The sequence below is a fragment of the Typha angustifolia genome, chromosome 8 (genome assembly GCF_048772165.1).
Source record: "Typha angustifolia cultivar Huaian chromosome 8, ASM4877216v1, whole genome shotgun sequence".
Classification (NCBI taxonomy): domain Eukaryota; kingdom Viridiplantae; phylum Streptophyta; class Magnoliopsida; order Poales; family Typhaceae; genus Typha; species Typha angustifolia.
In genome coordinates, this window is record NC_133246.1 from 9,977,062 (window position 1) to 9,994,453 (window position 17,392).

A 17,392-nucleotide genomic window follows, 5' to 3' on the forward strand; every position below is an offset into this window, starting at 1 on the left:
TTAACTTCCCTTCATTGTTTGCAGGTGGCTTTGTATGGTGGCTTAGTGATTCATGCTGAAGGACTTCTCAATTATGCTATCAGTTGCTTTGAATGTTTAGACATGGCAACAGGTTCGATTTACTGCTTTACAACCGTTCAGTGCAAAATCTGTAATACAGAAGAGTCTTGCATTAGTAGATATTACGTGGTCCACCCAGTATGTGTACAAGACTGAGAACTACAAGAATGTTCTTGCTTCCTAACTCTTTCACTCCTACTAAAACTCCAGCTACTGTCTCAAATTAGAAGTCCAATATTATGAACTTGCTAGATACTAGAAGATGAAACCATAATATTTAAGATCTCTTATATAGGATTTTGTATATTGCAATGATTTGCTTCATGATCATTGTAATATTGCAATGACGTGCTTCTTGTGGTGCAATAATTTCCGAGGGTTTAAATTAGTTTCAGCACGCCAGAGTTTAAAGTAGTGTTGTAGGAGAATACTTGGTGCTTAATTTGTGATAATTGATAACCATAGTTATTTTCTATTGTGAATTTTCCATATATAAATCTTGACTTAGAACTTTTAAAATCCTTCACCTAGCAACATTACACTTTTAAATTGTAACGCTCCCTGCCCGGCAAGGACATCGGTCACGTACCCACACGGCACGCGCGGCGCACACGATAGGTCGGGCGGGGCCCATCACGCACAGATACACTTCTGTGCTCATATTATTATGATATTATTAAATAAAATCGGCTAACATATTCATGCTCATATAATCCATCACCAAATAAATCATATTATTAATTAGATAAATCTGTTAATATATGAATATCCAAGTCCACAATAATATACACTAGACCACTACTTAATCTAGCAGAGCTTATATAGGCCACGACAAACCATCAAGATACATCTTATAACTACTAACACATAAGTATAATATAATTCAACTTGTATTATACAAATTATTATCTGGTACAATAAAGTACAAATATAACAAACAACGATATACCTCAATTTCTATACAAATTATTATCTATACCGTCTTGAACCTATAACTTACCTTATTATTCTAGAAATATTTTCTTAAGATACCTCAAGTCGCTATTACGCACCACATATCTGAAGGGGTTAGAAAAGAAATAAAGAGAGTCATGAGCAAAAGACTTAGTGAATAGACTTTACCCTGAATCAGTGATACCAAACAAAGAATATATCATGTACTGGATAATATAAATCACATAGGAGTATTATATCATGAATGAGTATATGAATGTATCCTCAATAATACATAAATGAAATGTAGATTTCATGTCATAACCGATCACATATATAATTCTCGACAATGTATAAATAAATCTTCATATCATACCATCATTATAACTCTTTTTCAAATATGACACATATGATGCATGCTGACTATGACTATGCTAGGATATCAAATGCAACCACATATGATATATAATGACCACTCGATAATCAGGTATATTAGATGATAATTAAATTATATATATTTCTCAACATCTCAATCATCAATATTATATCTGAATGTTATTATCATATTAGACCACTGTGCACAGTCAACACTCGGTACTCGGTCTCAGCATAATGCCCAAAGGCTCAGAGCATACTCTTCTATCCGCAAGGAGTATCTCAATCATAACTATACCCTGCCATCCACTAAGGGTATCACATCCATCCAGACCGGGCACCTTTCTAGCTGATAAAAACATGTGAGGATAATTCGCCATATATGCCCTAGCGATCGGCATGTGTCCAAAGCTGCTGCGCACATAGACTAACGATCTCGGACATAAGGCCATAGGATTACGACTATGTCGAGGGATCAATTATCCACCAAGCGCATCCTAACCCTCGTGCCCACTCAGGTATCCTCACGCTTTCTATTAATTATCTTATTAATCACATTTCATGCTGTTTTTTTAAATGACAGATAATATGCATATATCCAATACGATAATAAGTCAATGCGTAATAAGAATTTAAGTGGAATAGGAATCAAGCGAAAAATGATGCAATGTAGTCTTCAACCATATAGTCAACACATGCATACCCATGCTAATCTATCACATGCATACTCATCTTACAGATCAACTGGATATAAAATTATAACAGTATAGTCATCTCTAATCATCTCTATTTATTATCATCATACTCATATCCAAGATCAGCCTAATTACATGCATGATAAAAATATGTTCGACTGTAATCTACATTTTATTTATGTATTATATGACTGTAATCTACATTTCATTTATGTATAAAAATGAAATGCATATAATTATGCTGGAGGCTAAAACATCCATTTACATAATATATAATATAACCTAATTTGAGAAAGACGTTTAGGGGATAAGATTACTCATCATCTGATCAGAAGATACAAAACACGTATCTCTTATATTCGCCAACTGAGGGTCAACCCATCGCTAATAGGGTTCACGGGATCTCACATAAGGGGTTTAGGATTTGAAAATATTTAGGTAACAGAAAGTTAGTCGTTTATTCATTCAAGTAAAATATGATATTATATTAGGTTTAAAATTAATTAGATTCATAGGATAAATTTAATTGTGATAATATTAATATTCTATTACCATAATTTATATTTATTTACTAAAAATCTTAGTTTGCTAATTATAAAAAAAATAATAAGTACATAATAATGTAAATAGCCAACAACTACTATATATGAAACACCAAAACTTTCAAATACACATGTAAACTGCGTAGGTAAATCCCCCCACGTGGTGCATTATATGACTTGTCAGTAATAGGTTTTCACAAGGCACATAACAATACATGTTCATATCATAAATAATCTCAACAATATGAGTTTAGATACAAGTTTCATAGGCCACAACAAGCCTTCAAGATACACATCTAAAATACAACTCTAAATTCCAAAATACAACGCCAATCATAACGCCCTCGCAGGGGCTCAATATAACTAATAGACATAGACATAACTGAAATAAAAAGACAGCTACTCTTCGCTACCCGCATCTGCTTCTCCTAGCTCTGAAATGATGCCACCAAGAGGTGGTGAGCACATAGCCCAACGAGTAGAATCTATACAATCTATAACAATGAAATCATAGGTGCATATCCAATGCATGCCTATAGTTGCTAGCAATAACAATACGCTTGTTTAAATAACTTACCATAAGTTATTAAATCAATACAATCAATAAAGACTACATGTCACTATCCTGGAACATTCCAATTCCTAATCATATCAGGATAAGTCCACACAAATATAAAGCTTGATATAATCTTTTATTTATATAAATCTCAATCATAGTGTTTAAATGTTATGCATAGCAATAAAAGAGTAGTTTAGTCATTTCATGCTCACCAAGGCATTAATCATGTTTTACCATATCACTGAGCCATTCACCACACCATGTAGATATTTTCAAGAAAATCACCCATCACATAACCATCCATCATCTCATACACCGAGGAGGGATATATACACATTTAGCGGTAATGCCACCCACATATGCATGGCGACACTACATGTGACCGGTTGTCTGTGGCCATCAGACGAAGGACCCCGGTCGTAAACCCATATCTCACTCTCTCTAAATCTATCACCGCCCTCAGCAGGAGAATTGGGAGCCATCGGCTCATCAACGGACGCCCTAACTCTGCGTCCCCGGTCGTGAACCCATATCTCACTCTCTTTAAATCTATCACCGCCCTCAGTAGGAGAATCGGGAGCCATCGGCTCATCAACGGACGCCATAACTCTGCGTCGTCGGGTACTGCTAGAGATATATCCCCACCTCACAATCATGCTCTTATATCATCATAATCTAGTTCTGACTTTGCAGTATATTTACCTGAATGCTATACAGGCTTACCCTTGACGTCGGCGGCCCGCGACCCTCACCCGGGGCGGGTGGCTGGCCGGAGGGAAGGGAAAGGAAAAGAGGGAGGAACTCGAGGAGAGAGAGAGAAAGATGCGGTGACCATTGCAATCAATGACGTCAGTGGCGCAGCCACGTGGCTGAGAGGGGTAAGGCACGACGGTCGAAGGGGTGAGTACAGGGAAGAAAAAGAAACAACGACAACAAAAAAAAAAGGTTTACTGAGGGGTTGCACGGTTGGCTTTGTCGGCCGTCGACTCCGGAGCTTCGTCTCCGGTGTTGGCAACCCGAGAGAGAGGAGAGGGAGAGAGAGATAGCAGGGTAGAGAAGAAAATAGGGGCTAGGATGGTTGCGGTGAGGGGAAGAAATAGAGGAGGGGCGTCGGTGGTGTGCACGATAGGGGAAGAAGAAGAAAAAGAGAAGAGAAGGACGGGCCGGACGGGGGATGGTAGGGGGTTTGTGATGCACGTCCTTGGCGCCTGCGTGGGGTTTGTTTTATTTTTATTTATTTATTTATTTTTTATTTTTATTTTTTTATTTTCCGAGTGTTATAATATATATATGATTTAATAAAAATATAATTATAAAAATAATATTGTTAATAATTATTTTGTAATACCTACTCTTATTTAATTAAAAATAAATTATATGCAAAATAGTCATTATCCTATTATACGAAAATAATATACAAGCTTATCATTCCATTTTATACAAAGTAGTAGATACTAAAAATAGTTATATGAAATATAAATATAAATATGAGATTATTAGCAATAAGACTACATGTATTAATCTAATAAATAATAACTAAACCATAAATAATTTATAGGCAATATTTATAATTATAATTAATAAATTATTATACTAAAAATAGTAAAATTATATTAGTGAGTGTAAATTATCAAAATAATTAATTATCTAAATAAACTAATTTACCTAACATTAGAAAATAATTATATAATTAACAAAAAAGAAAGAAAAAATAATCCTCTTCGCTATAGTGTTGGGCTCGGCCCAGCATTGCCTGCTATAGTGCTGGTCAGCCCAACATTGTTGTAGCAAGAGAAAGAGGAGGAACTGAGAAGGAGAAGATGAAAGAAAGAAGAAGGAAGAGAAGGAAGAAGAGAAGAGAGAGAGAGAGGAGGGGAGGGAGGAGAGCCGGGTCGGCGGAGAGGGGCTTGGCCGCTGCTGGTCAACTAGCGGCCAGCCTCTTGCTGGTGGCTCGGTTTCGACAAACTTGAGAGAGAAAGAGGAAGAAAGCGAGAGAGAGAGAGAGAGTGAGTGAGAGAGAGAGAGAGAGGAGGAAGAGGAGAAGGAAAGCTCACCTGCGCTCGGTGAAGGTGGTAGCGGCGGTGGCAGGCCGGCGGGGTCTTAAGGATGGCGAAGGCAGGTGTCGGTAAGGTGGAAAAAAGAGAGAGACTGAGAGAGGGAGAGAGTGATGATAGAGTGTTTAGAGAGAGAGAGAGAAAATAAAAAGGAAGACAGAGGCGGTGGGGGGAGGGGGAGACCAGTCATGGCGGCGGGGTGGGACCTGCCACGGCTAGCTGGCCTAGTCTAGTTGGTTGGGCTTGCGATGCATGGCGCCCCCATGTAGCACCAAGTTGCTTGGGTGGCACTGCATGTCATGCCCAAAGTTAAATTTTTTTTATATTATTTGATTAGTTTTATTTTTTTGGGTTATTACATAAATGTACTTTTGCATATTAAAATTGCGCTTTATTCAATTTTCGCGCTGCTTGGGTGGCGGTGCATGTCGTGCCCAAAGTTAAAATTTTCTTATATTATTTTATATTTTTAATTTTTTTGGGTTATTACATAAATGTACTTTTGCATATTAAAATTGGGCTTTATTCAATTTTTCTCAAAGAATCACATGGCTAGAGAAAATCGCTATGTTGTAATCGTATTATGTATATTTGTTGTGACCCGACTTATGGGTCAAGTTGAGTCAGATCGAGTCTGTGTTGCTTGGTTCATTTGCTTATGTATTTGCTTTTTGCTTTTGTATTTTGCTTTGGGTCAGACTGGTCGGATAGAACTAGGATGGGGCTTAGGTCACCTGAGCCATCCTAGCCGCAAGTAGCCACCAAATATGTGGTGTGCATCTAGTTGGAGAATTATTGATTATTTGGTTTATCTCTTTCTCTCTCTTCTCTCTCATCTTCCTAGAGCAACATCACCTTTTCTTCTAGTCGATGGCTAGGGCTTGCCCATTCTGTTCGACTGACCTCCTTTCTTCTTAGGAGCCACCTTCTCCCCCATCGTCCTTTCTCTCTATCTTCGACCTTCATTATGCCATACACACCTCGAGAGTGCACCCTGTCTTTCATGTTTCATTGTTGAGAGAGCGCATTAGAGATCATGAGATTGTTGGATTGGTTCTACCGGAGCTATTGGAGGAGATAGAGATCGTAGAGTCAGTTCGAGTACTTGCTAGACGCCGACGACGACATGGTACCAGATTGGAGATGGAGATTCTAGTTGAGTGGCTTGGTAAGCCATCTAATGAGGCGACATGAGAGTTGGAGACTGATATCTTGGAGCGTTTCTCTGACTTTTCACCTTTAGGGCAAGGTGGGGGAAGCGTGGTGGGCTGATACACTTAGGATCTTTTTTTATTGCATTAGGTGTTTATTTTTATTAAAATAAAATTCCTGTAGGTCGCGTTTGAATGCAGGTGGAGTCGCGTTCGAACGCTTGTGAACACCTTGTGTTGTGAACGCATTTGTGAACGCCTGCGTTCGAACGACTTGTGAATGCCTGTGTCTTGTTCGCAAATCTAGAGAATGGGCTTTTTGAGTGCGTTCGAACGTGATCGGGCGCGTTCGAACGCGATCGACGGAAATCCTCTAGAATTAGGATTTCATATTGTTTTAGGACTTGTTGGCTAGCCTCTATAGATATGTGGATGGCAACCAATTTCATAATGCTATTGGATTCTTGATTTCTTGCCTCCTATCTTCTCTCTAGACTCTTTTCTCCTCCCTCTTCACCATCCTTCCACATCTACCGTTGGCAAGGTTTCTTCTCGCTTCTAATCTCACTCGACTATTGAGTCACCCTTCTTCTTTGGGATCTCGACCACTTCGTTCCCTTCGTCTACTTCTCTTAATCACTTCCACAATCCACCCTTATCTTCATACCCATCCATAACTTTAATATCCACTCCACCCGTCACCATCACCATCACCCACGTTATTTCGTATTTTCGTTCCTCTTACAGTTGGAATCTGCAAAGGGGATAAATACGAAAGTTGTCGATTAGGAAGTTACGGATCTAACCCAATTGGTTTTGTAATTTTTTGACCATCGGAGAATATCTGACGAATATTTTCCTACGGTTGCGTGGACTGTTCCTGATCTTAAGAAATTATTCCGTAGTCGATCTTTTGGTTCCAGATCCCATCAATTTGTCTTTCCTCATCATCCTCCCCACTTTGCTTACTATTATCATCATCTATATTTTCATGGTCATGCATCAATTCTTGACAAGTTATTGACTCTCTTCTTTGTGCAGTTTGTTTATCCTTCTTTTTGCCTATTAGATGAGTTAATATTTCTCTTTTGACTTTCAAATTAACTTGAGTGTAAGCTACTATAATTCCTTGTCTTTCAGTCAAATATTCTTCTAGATGGCCGATACCACCACTCATTTCCTTTTCATACCAGTTGTATTTGACACACTTTGGCTAAGAGTAATGCAATATTGCCAGCTAATGTTTGTATTATGTGACTTTTCTTTTGGAGCTATTTTAATTTTAATATAAACATCTAAATAGAGATCAAACTAAAAATATAATTTAGCAAATATTTAATCTCAATTTCAGCAAATTAAATAATTCAACTAATATTTAATTTCAATTTCAGTAAATGCAAATATTTGATCACAATTTCAGCAAATTAAATAATTAGGCAAATATTTGATTTCAATTTCAGCAAATTAAATAATTCAGCAGATATTTAATTTCAATTTCAGCAAATATTTAATCTCAATTTCAGCAAATTAAATAATTTAGCAAATATTTAATCTCAATTTCAGCAAATTAAATAATTCAGCAGATATTTAATTTTAATTTCAGGAAATTAAATAATTCATCAAATATTTAATCATAATTTCAGCAAATTAAATAATTCAGCAGATATTTAATTACAATTTTAGTAAATTTAGCAAAGAACAATTTGGATTTTAGAGAGTTCTTATGTGGGAAAAAAACCAGTAAAGAGAAGAAAAAGAAGAAGAGATTAGAGAGAAGAATATCAAAAGAAAAAAGATATTTTGCTTGACTTTCACCGAAAAGAAGAGATGAGAGAGAGGGAGAGAACAAAAAAAAAAGTGAAAAATTATGATGCAATTAAGGAGAAGAAGGATAGAGGAAAAAAGAGAGAGAGTAAAAGAAATTAAAAAACTGAGAGAAAAAAAATTTAATAAAATTATAAAATTATATATTGGAGTTTGTCAGAGTTCGCCGGAGCTAAATCTGTGTCGCCGAAGTTCGCTGGAATTTTCGTCGGAGCTAGATCTCTCCGTTAGAACTTAGAAAGAATGAGAGAATTTGAAAAAAATAAGAAAGGATTGAAAGAGAGAAAGAGAGCAAGAGTGAGAATAAAAAGGTAAAGTGAAAAAACTGAAAAAGTGGTCTGGCTTAGCTTGGGGACATCAATTATTAATGTCTCTGAGTTTGGTCCGACCCGGTTTAATTAAAATCGGTAGATCCGACGAACTTTGGTATAAATCTGATCTTGTAGGTTATCCTACAGCTGCAGAACTGCAGGTAAGACGATAACCCAAAGAGTACACACGATTTAAATTAGGGAAATCTTCAGAAAAAATCCTACATTAGGACTTTTTATGATTTTAACCGTACCTTATCATTTTTTTCTATAAAGGTCCTTACTTTTTAAGTTAACATTTAGACTAATTGAAAGACAAATGCCAATCAAACCTTTAATTAACAAGTAGTAATCTTAAATAAAGATCTATATATAGGAGTATTTTGAATACTCAGAATGTACTATCTAGGTCCAGAAATATTTGTCTCACTGATCTAAGTGAGGCCTTGAATGTTTCCATTTTTAAAATAGACTTTCAACATAGTATCCTTAGTCAACAAGTAGTAATCGTAAACAAGGATCTATAGATGATATTAGGCTTTTCCCGATAAAGATCCATTGATGGGAAAAGTAGATGCCTAGAAAATTGCTTAAGCTTTGTTTTGTTTGAGGCTAAGCCCCAAACTTGTTCCGTTAGTCTTATTTCTTAATCTTAATTTTTTTTTGAGAGTAAACTTGATTAGATATGAAAAAGATAAAAAAATGTTTGGTTACTAAACTAGTTTAGAGGTCCCTGAACTAATTCAAGGGGGTCCCTAAACTCGAAACAAACAAGGCCTTAGATATTAAGTATATTACTAATATCTTATCCAACGATAGGCGTGCCGAAGGCACGTGCCGTGCCGTGCCACCATCAGCACAGCCCCATGTCGATCGACATGCCCTCAGCATGCTCTTGCATGCCGATAGCCACTAACATGTTGTTAACATATTTTTAATAAAAAATTTGGATATTGAGAGATATTTTGGGTCTTCGGCATGCTAATTTTTTATTTTTGGTTTGAATATATGTATTAATACCTATATTAGAGTTTGTTATCTATAGATTATTTTTATAAATCACTTATTTTATTAAAGATAAATAGAAATTTTATTCAACATATAATATGATTAAATACATTCATTAAAGCTAATATTAATAATTGAATATTTCATAATATGATTGAACACATAATATCATTTAACACATAATATTAATTGATAATAATTCAATAATTAAAACTAATATCTAGTTAAACGTAGAATGACGGAGATGATCAAAAATTTTATTTGCTGATGATAGGAATAACATGAGAATGTTATGTTACATACTATTGATAATCTTGAAAATTTATCCACTAATAGAATTGCTCACTGTAATGTCTTGGATAGTTATAAATATGAATTTTGCATTTATCTTATGATGTGATATGGATATTGAACATACATGAAAATAACAGGCACTGGTATAGACACTATAAATATATACAGATTGTAGATATGGGTAATAAATGTATTGTGACTCTAGTAGGTCTGATTGATATAATGGTAATGATAATAATGAATACGTAAATTTGATAGATGATTGATGAAAATAGAAAAAAGTTAAGAAAATGGGGTCCACATGGCATATTATGTTTGTTAAGAAAATGACAAATTAATTGATGATAATTAATGAAAATAAGAAAAAAGAATTAAAAAAAAGGGCTCCATATAATTAAAACAAAGCCTCATAGAATTTGTTCGACTTATTACTCTATGTAGCAAAATGGGTTGGCATGCAACCCATGCCGGTCAACACGGGTCGTTATAGTGGTGCTACTAGCAAGATAAGTGTTGTGCCAATCGACATGGCCATTATTTATCTTATATGCTCAAAATTAAGTGATTATAAACCAGTTATTCTTTTGAGGCTAAGAAAGATTCCACATTGTGAAAGGTGATTATTAAGCATAAATAATATGCAAAATTATCTAGTACAATCAAGGAAAAGATGGATTATTTGTTAGTACTTTTCAAAATTTTGTTGATGGTTGGAGAAATTGACAAAATATGTCATTAGCTTGAAAATTCATCATCTGTTAATGGTTTTTAAATTATTGATCTCCTTTCACATGTATCAGAAAAGATCTCCTTAGTGCTTCTTGAATCCTTCCGTCCGAGTTGGAATGTAATTGTGGTTTTTGTTTTTTCAGGTGCAAGAAGTTCTACTGGCTATGAACAAGTTCCATCACTAGTGTGTAACCTTTGCAGTCTACTGGTTATGATACCTAGTCAGCCAAGTAATATTTATTTCTTTTGTTGACTTCAAAATCATCTTCGTGAGCATAAATCTTTATTTCCTAATTGTGAGCACTTTAGTTCTCTTTTGATTTTTTTTGTTATCATTTTCTTTTATGCCAAGTGGTTTAACTCAATCCCGATGCATCTTTTGTTTCATGCTAGAATTAGACTAGAGAATAAACCCTTTCAGAGTTTAGCATGGTGTTAGCATCAATGTTCATGCCCCAAGTACACATTGTGTAACAGAGGTCAAATAAGCTCTAAGGGAATCTATTGAATATTGGACTCTGATAATCAGAGAAATGGGTGTATAAGCTCTAACAGAATCTATTGAATATTGGACTCTGATAATCAGAGAAATGGGTGTGCATTTTTGGTAGTTTGATTCTCAAAGATGGGTTTACAATTGTGCTATTCCATTGCTTGCTGCTTATCAATAAGTCATTGATCCATTCTAGGTGCAAGAATCATTGGTGAAAGTTTCATTCTTTTCAGGGTTGAATGGGAATCGGTTATTGCGGATCCCGATCAATTTTGTTGGTGGATCGAGATTGACCGAAATTGCATTCCATGGGTGAAATCAACACATGATGTAATTTTTGTAAGAGTTCAACTCTGAGAAGTGGAGTACAACAGTTAACCCAATTTCAAGGCATTTGTGTGGCAAATCAGGTGGCTGGGTCAATCAGGGGCAATAGAATAGTTTTTGTATGCAAAGATTGTGTGATTGACTATGGTGATAAATGGATGCAAAAAGTGAAAAATAGTCCTTTTCAATAGAAAAAGTAAAATGACTAGAAACCTGTTTAGAACTGGTATGAATGTATAGTTTTGTGGGGGATTGACCGACGATAAATGGATGCAAAAAATGAAAAGTATTCTGATTTAATATAAAAAGGAAAATGACTAGAAACCTACCTAGAGCAGCTATAAATGTTTAGTTTTGTATGCAAAGATTGTGAGGGAAGGTGAGTGTGTGGGATATCTTTGAGGGAAGGTGAGTGTGTGGGAATCAGTGGGTTGGGAGAGTAGGCGATGTGGGAGACGGTGGGGAGGTGGTGGTGGCTGCCGGTGGGGTGGTGAAAGTGAGAGTGAGAGAGAGGGTACTTTGACCCCACCATTTGCTATGTGTTGCTCACTACTATAAAGCTGAGTGATAGAGAGTGAAAGATTAAGAGGAATGAAGGATTAGGGCTCGAAATATTGACTAATTCTTGAGGCCGATTGTCACGACCCAAAATAGGAATCATGACTGGCCATGCATCTCAATATGCTTGAGATGCACGAAGCCTTATTAATACTCTCTACGTGTACGATGACAAAATAAATAAATTAAATGAGAATGTGCTTTATTAAATTTTATAACTAATTGCAATAAAAATAAAATAATGTTAATGTTTTTATAAAAGTCTCTAAACTAAAAAAAATAAAACTTCTAATCTAAAGCATAAAATCTAAAAGAGCGGAAAAGTAAATAGGTGAATCCTAAGTGGAGGTGGAGTCCAGGTACATCTTGCTCAGTCGTCCCGCTGACTATTATCTGAAATAAATAAACAAATACAAAAAAAACAATAGAACCCATGAGCCAACAACTATAGCTCAGTGAGTGGAATCCACTCACTAATCAAATAAATTTTAATTCATATTAATGCTGAATAAATTAAACTAAAAGCAACAATATCCATCACAATATGCAATATGCATGTTCTCTAAATAATAACAATGATAACAATAGAGAGATGTTACAACTTGTAACCTTGCACATTTTCAACATATTAACATCTTTTGATATTTATACTGTCATATGTCTCAATGAGTCTAAACCTTGTGGATCCACATCAACTAGAAGTCACCTCGAGATGACGCTCGGGACTTTTCTTCATAGCTGATCCAGTTAGGGTCATCAGAGGGTATCACCCTGTGATTAAAACAATCTGTCTTTTCCTCTAACTGTCGAGAGAAATTAGAGTCACCTAGGAATTTTTCTCATTTATCCTAGGACTGTTCCCTAACCCCGCCAGAGTCACCTAAGAAAGTCACCGCAGTGATCTAATTTAGGACTTTCCCCTAGACTTTCAGATAGACTTGAGTCACCACGGAAAATCGCAAACGATTTATACCGGGACTGTTCTCTAAGTCGTATCAATATTAATCTCATTTTTCTTTTCACAAATTTCAATATTTGCACGAAGTATGGTGATGCACTGAATATAATAATTAAATGCACACAGAAAATAAAACAATTAAATTTTCGCACATACGGATGAAATAAATAGATTTGTACACAGAATTTGCAACAATTTAATTTTTACACATAAGGGTGAAATAAATAATTTGCACACAGAAAATTTACATGGTCTGACAAAAATACGAAATACAATAAAATAAATATGTGAGTGAACCCACTCACCTGAGTCTAGGCAAGACAATCGAAATCTCAAATCTCTAGTTCACGTACTAAAAATCACTACCTTAAATAATAAATAACAACATTTTTAATTAAACAGTTATTTAAAATCTTTCTACAATTTAACCCAAGAATAATTAATTTGGACTAAAATAAGCCCAAATCAATTGGGCTGGGCTGCAGTTGGCACGCAGCCCACCCAACTATTTCTTAAATGGATTGGGCCAAGGCCCTATCCAATTAGATAATGGAACCGGGTCGGGTTCCTTGGATTTGGATCCAACCCGACCCGAATCCAAACACTAAAAGGGAGAAGATCAGACTCGGGCAACCCGAGTCTGTCTTCTCCAAGCCGAAGAGAGAGAAAAAGAGAGAAAAAGAGAGGAAAAGAGAAAGAAAAAGAGGAAGAGGAAGAGGAAGACGCCGGCGGCCGCCGCGGCGAAGGTTTGCCGGCCGCACCCTTAGCTCCCCAACACCCATACGGTGCCACCGTCCTCGCGAGGTGGAGGAGAACCCGCGAACGGTGGTCGATCCCATGATCAACGGCGACCGGAGCCACGAGGGCTCCAACGGTGACTACCCATGGCACGAGGCCAACGGCAAGGTGTTTCCAGAGGTAGCGGCTGCGACTCGAAGCCGCCGTCCGGCCAGATTTGCCGATGAAGCCGAAGAACCCCCAAATTAGGTATTTTCACTAAACCCTATTATTCTTAAATTAACTTTGAGGGGTGAGAGAAGGCTTACGAAGGAGTCACGTGGTGGTCTCCGTTGGCTTCGACGACGCTCCGGCAGGCCGATTCCACGGCGTGACTCCGTCGGTAAAGGAGGAAGAAAAGAGAGAAGAGAGGGCTGAGATCGTTAAGCAGAGAGAGAGAAGAGATTAGGGTTTAATTTATAGATTAGATGAGGATCAAATCTAATCCGATTCGGATTAGATGAAATCCCCCCCTTAACAGCGCCTCGTCGCGTGCTGGAGAGGGAGAGGGGAGGGGCTGCACGTGCATAGCACGTGCACCCTCCTCTCTCATCCCCAATTTTTTTTTGATTCTGACACCGACTAGACCCACTATTCGGCCAGATCCACTTCCCAAAAAGGTGGCCCAGCCCGCTAAGCGTTAAGGAGGGCAACCAAGCGTACCAAGGTGGCCCACCTGCATATCAGGGGCTGCCTTTACTGTTTGCGACTGCTGACGGTTGCCTTTTCACTTTTCAAAACATTGGCTGTATGTCATGCTATTTGAAACACTCAAACCTCCAAATACACGTGTAAACCACGTAGTAAATCCCCCTCACGCGGTGCATCACATGACCTGTCAGTACAAAGATTTCACAAGGCACACAACAATACAAATTCACCATAAATAAACTCAAACATAAGAGTCCGGATACAAGTTCCACAGGCCACAACAAGCCTTCCAAATATACATCCAAAATACAATGCTAAAGTCCAAAATACATCATCAATCATAATGCCCTCGCAGGGGTTTAATATAACTAATAGACATACTGAAAAAGAAAGACAGTTACTCCTCGCTATCCACACCTGCGTCCTCTAGCTCTGAAATAATACCACCAAGAGGTGGTGAGCTTACAGCCCAGCGAGTAGGATCCATACCATCTAAAATAATAAAATCGCATATGTATATACATTGTATGTCTATATTTGCTAGCAATAACAATATGTTTGTTGAGATAGCTTAACATGAGTTACTAAATCAATACAATCGATAAAGATTATTAGTCACTATCCTGGAACATGCTAGTTCCTAACATATCAAGATAAGTCCCCACAGATATAAAGCTTGATATAATCTCTTATTCGTACAAATCTCAATCATAGTGTTTACATGTTATGTATAGCAATAAAAAAGCAATTTAGTCATCTTATGCCTACCAAAGCATTAATCATACTCATCATCGCTCACCGAGCTATTCACCACACAGGGTAAATACTCACAAGATACAATCATCCATCACATAATCATCCATCATCTCATACATCGAGGGGGGATATATACACATCTAGCAGTAATGCCACCTACACGTGTATGGTGACACTACAAGTGACCGATTGTCTATGGCCATCAGACTAAGGACCCCGGTCGTAAGCTCATATCTCACTCTCTCTAAATCATCACCGCCCTCAGCGGGAGAATCAGGAGCCCTCGGCTCATTAATAGACGCCCTAACCTGCGTCGTTGGGTACCGCTAGAGTTATATCCCCGCCTTACAATCATGTTCTTCTATCATCATAATCTAGTCCTGACTATGCAGTATAATTATCTGAATGCCACACAGGCTCCCGACTTCAGGTGTGGGCCGCTAATAGTATAGTCATATAAAATACACTCTACCCTTAACCCTGGGTTGAGTGAGTAAGGGTACTGCCTAATCAGAATCCGACTACTAATGATAGGTGGAAGTGGTGCAGTGTCTATGAGTATATAAAGTATGTCATAGTCATCATGATCGTTACATTCTATATTCACAACAAATATACATATAGAGCATCATCACACTAATATTTATGCTACATTAACATTCTCATAATATCATGATGTATCAATAACTGCATATGTAAAGACATAACATGGTATACTAAATGTATGTATTAATACCGATACTTCTTATAGTGTCATGACAGGTATAATGACTGTAACTACATTATTCTAGATTTTGTATAACTCTACTCGCCTGGGGGTCTCCACAGTATACTAAATCTCGTTAGCTAGCCTGCTTCTTCGGAATCCCAAAATCCTCCTCACGCGGTGTCAATCCTATCAATTCACGCAAGTAACGCCATACGTAAGATTAGCGAATTAATAGAATTAATTATCTTTATTAGAGAATTTATGTTATTTAGGTATAAACATGAGTCGGGGGTCTCCTAGGGCGAGTCTTATGTTATCATAAAATTCACATGATACTAAATTGTCATTATGGCGGGGTCAGGCTAATTAAATCAGGTGAAAAAAGATAAACAGGGTTATAGGGTCCAAATGGCCCCAAATGGGCTAGGCTAGAGGTAATGGGTTAGGCTCAAACCTAACCCAATAGGCAAGAGGGCCTTGGTGCAAGGTTGCAAGAGGTGGGTTGGGGGTCCAACCACAGCCCACCAAGGCTTGCTGTGGGCTGCAGTCCAACCGCAGCCCACCACAATCGAGCTGGTGGGCTATAAACCACTACAGCCCACTAAGGGGAGATGGGTGGGGGTTTGTTTAACTCCCCACCCTCCCACACCATCTCCCAAGAGAAGGAGATCGAGGTGGAGAGAGGAGGTCCACGGGGTTGCGGGCGGCGCAGCACAAGGCCGGCGGCATGGCCATGAGACCGACGGGTAAGTGAAAGGAGAAAAGGGAAAAAATGGGAGGACTCGACGGCGACGACCGTGCTCCATGGTCGGTGGCCATGGGGAGTCCATCCTCCCTCCCTTCACCAAGGGCCCAAAGCCGCCCTAGGGAGGGGGTTTCTCTCCGTCCACCGGAGCCCTCGGACTGGCGGCCGGACGCGGGGTCGTCGGCCGCCGAGGTTGATCACGAGAGGGAGAGGAAATTAACTACTGAAATTAATGGTGGGGGGTAGGAGGCTTACCGAAGGGGGGGGGGGGGGGTTCGGTCAACACTCATGGATATGTTTTTTCTCTTTGAAAAATGTCTCTAATTGGTCCAAAAGGTAATATTTCATATGGGATGTGTCCCGTCATGAAAAGTAGTTTATTCTTAACGAATATATCTCTAAAACTCTTTAAATAAAGGGGGAGAGTAGCATCTTAAATATCAATCAATCCAACTCTTTTGTCTTCCTTCTTTCAAACAAGATTATTGATTTCAATCTTTATTTTTGATGTTTAGCATTTGTGATTGATCCTCAAATTCCTTGGAAGTACAATCCTTAGAAACTTAATAGTCAAGACATTAGATAGAATTATCAATAGTCCATCTATACCTCAATGAGAAAATTACTATCTTAAAGGTAGCTACAAGCATCTTGCTTTTCCAATCCAAACTTTTATTTTTTTCCTTTTTACTTCACAAATTTCCTCTACAGTAGTACTCAAGGATCTTAGAGGAATTATTTTAGTTCTCAATATTCTAAAATAATCTTATTCTTGAAGGAAGTATACAAGTGCATGCCCTTCATTTATGTGATGTGCATTGGTATCAAGTATGCATGTTATTGGGATATGCATGTTACATTGCATCATGCTCGATGAGTAAGC

At 37.6% G+C, this 17,392-nt stretch overlaps 1 protein-coding gene across 13 annotated transcripts in view; it reads left to right on the plus strand.

Moving 5' to 3' along the window:
• Positions 1 to 17,392, plus strand: part of LOC140765118 (uncharacterized) — a 69,009-nt gene that overhangs the window by 41,704 nt on the left and 9,913 nt on the right. For 10 of the 13 annotated variants that reach the window (XR_012105138.1, XR_012105135.1, XR_012105137.1 and 7 more), the window contains 2 exons: positions 25 to 112; positions 10,679 to 10,765. Coding sequence is in view for 6 of the 13 variants with exons in the window: in XM_073104042.1 (XP_072960143.1) it covers positions 25 to 112; positions 10,679 to 10,765 (175 nt within the window). In the remaining 7 variants the exon portion in view is untranslated. Of the gene's footprint in view, positions 1 to 24; positions 113 to 10,678; positions 10,832 to 11,261; positions 11,439 to 17,392 lie in introns of all 13 variants that reach the window. The other 3 variants (XR_012105141.1, XR_012105140.1, XR_012105142.1) reach the window with 3 other exon arrangements.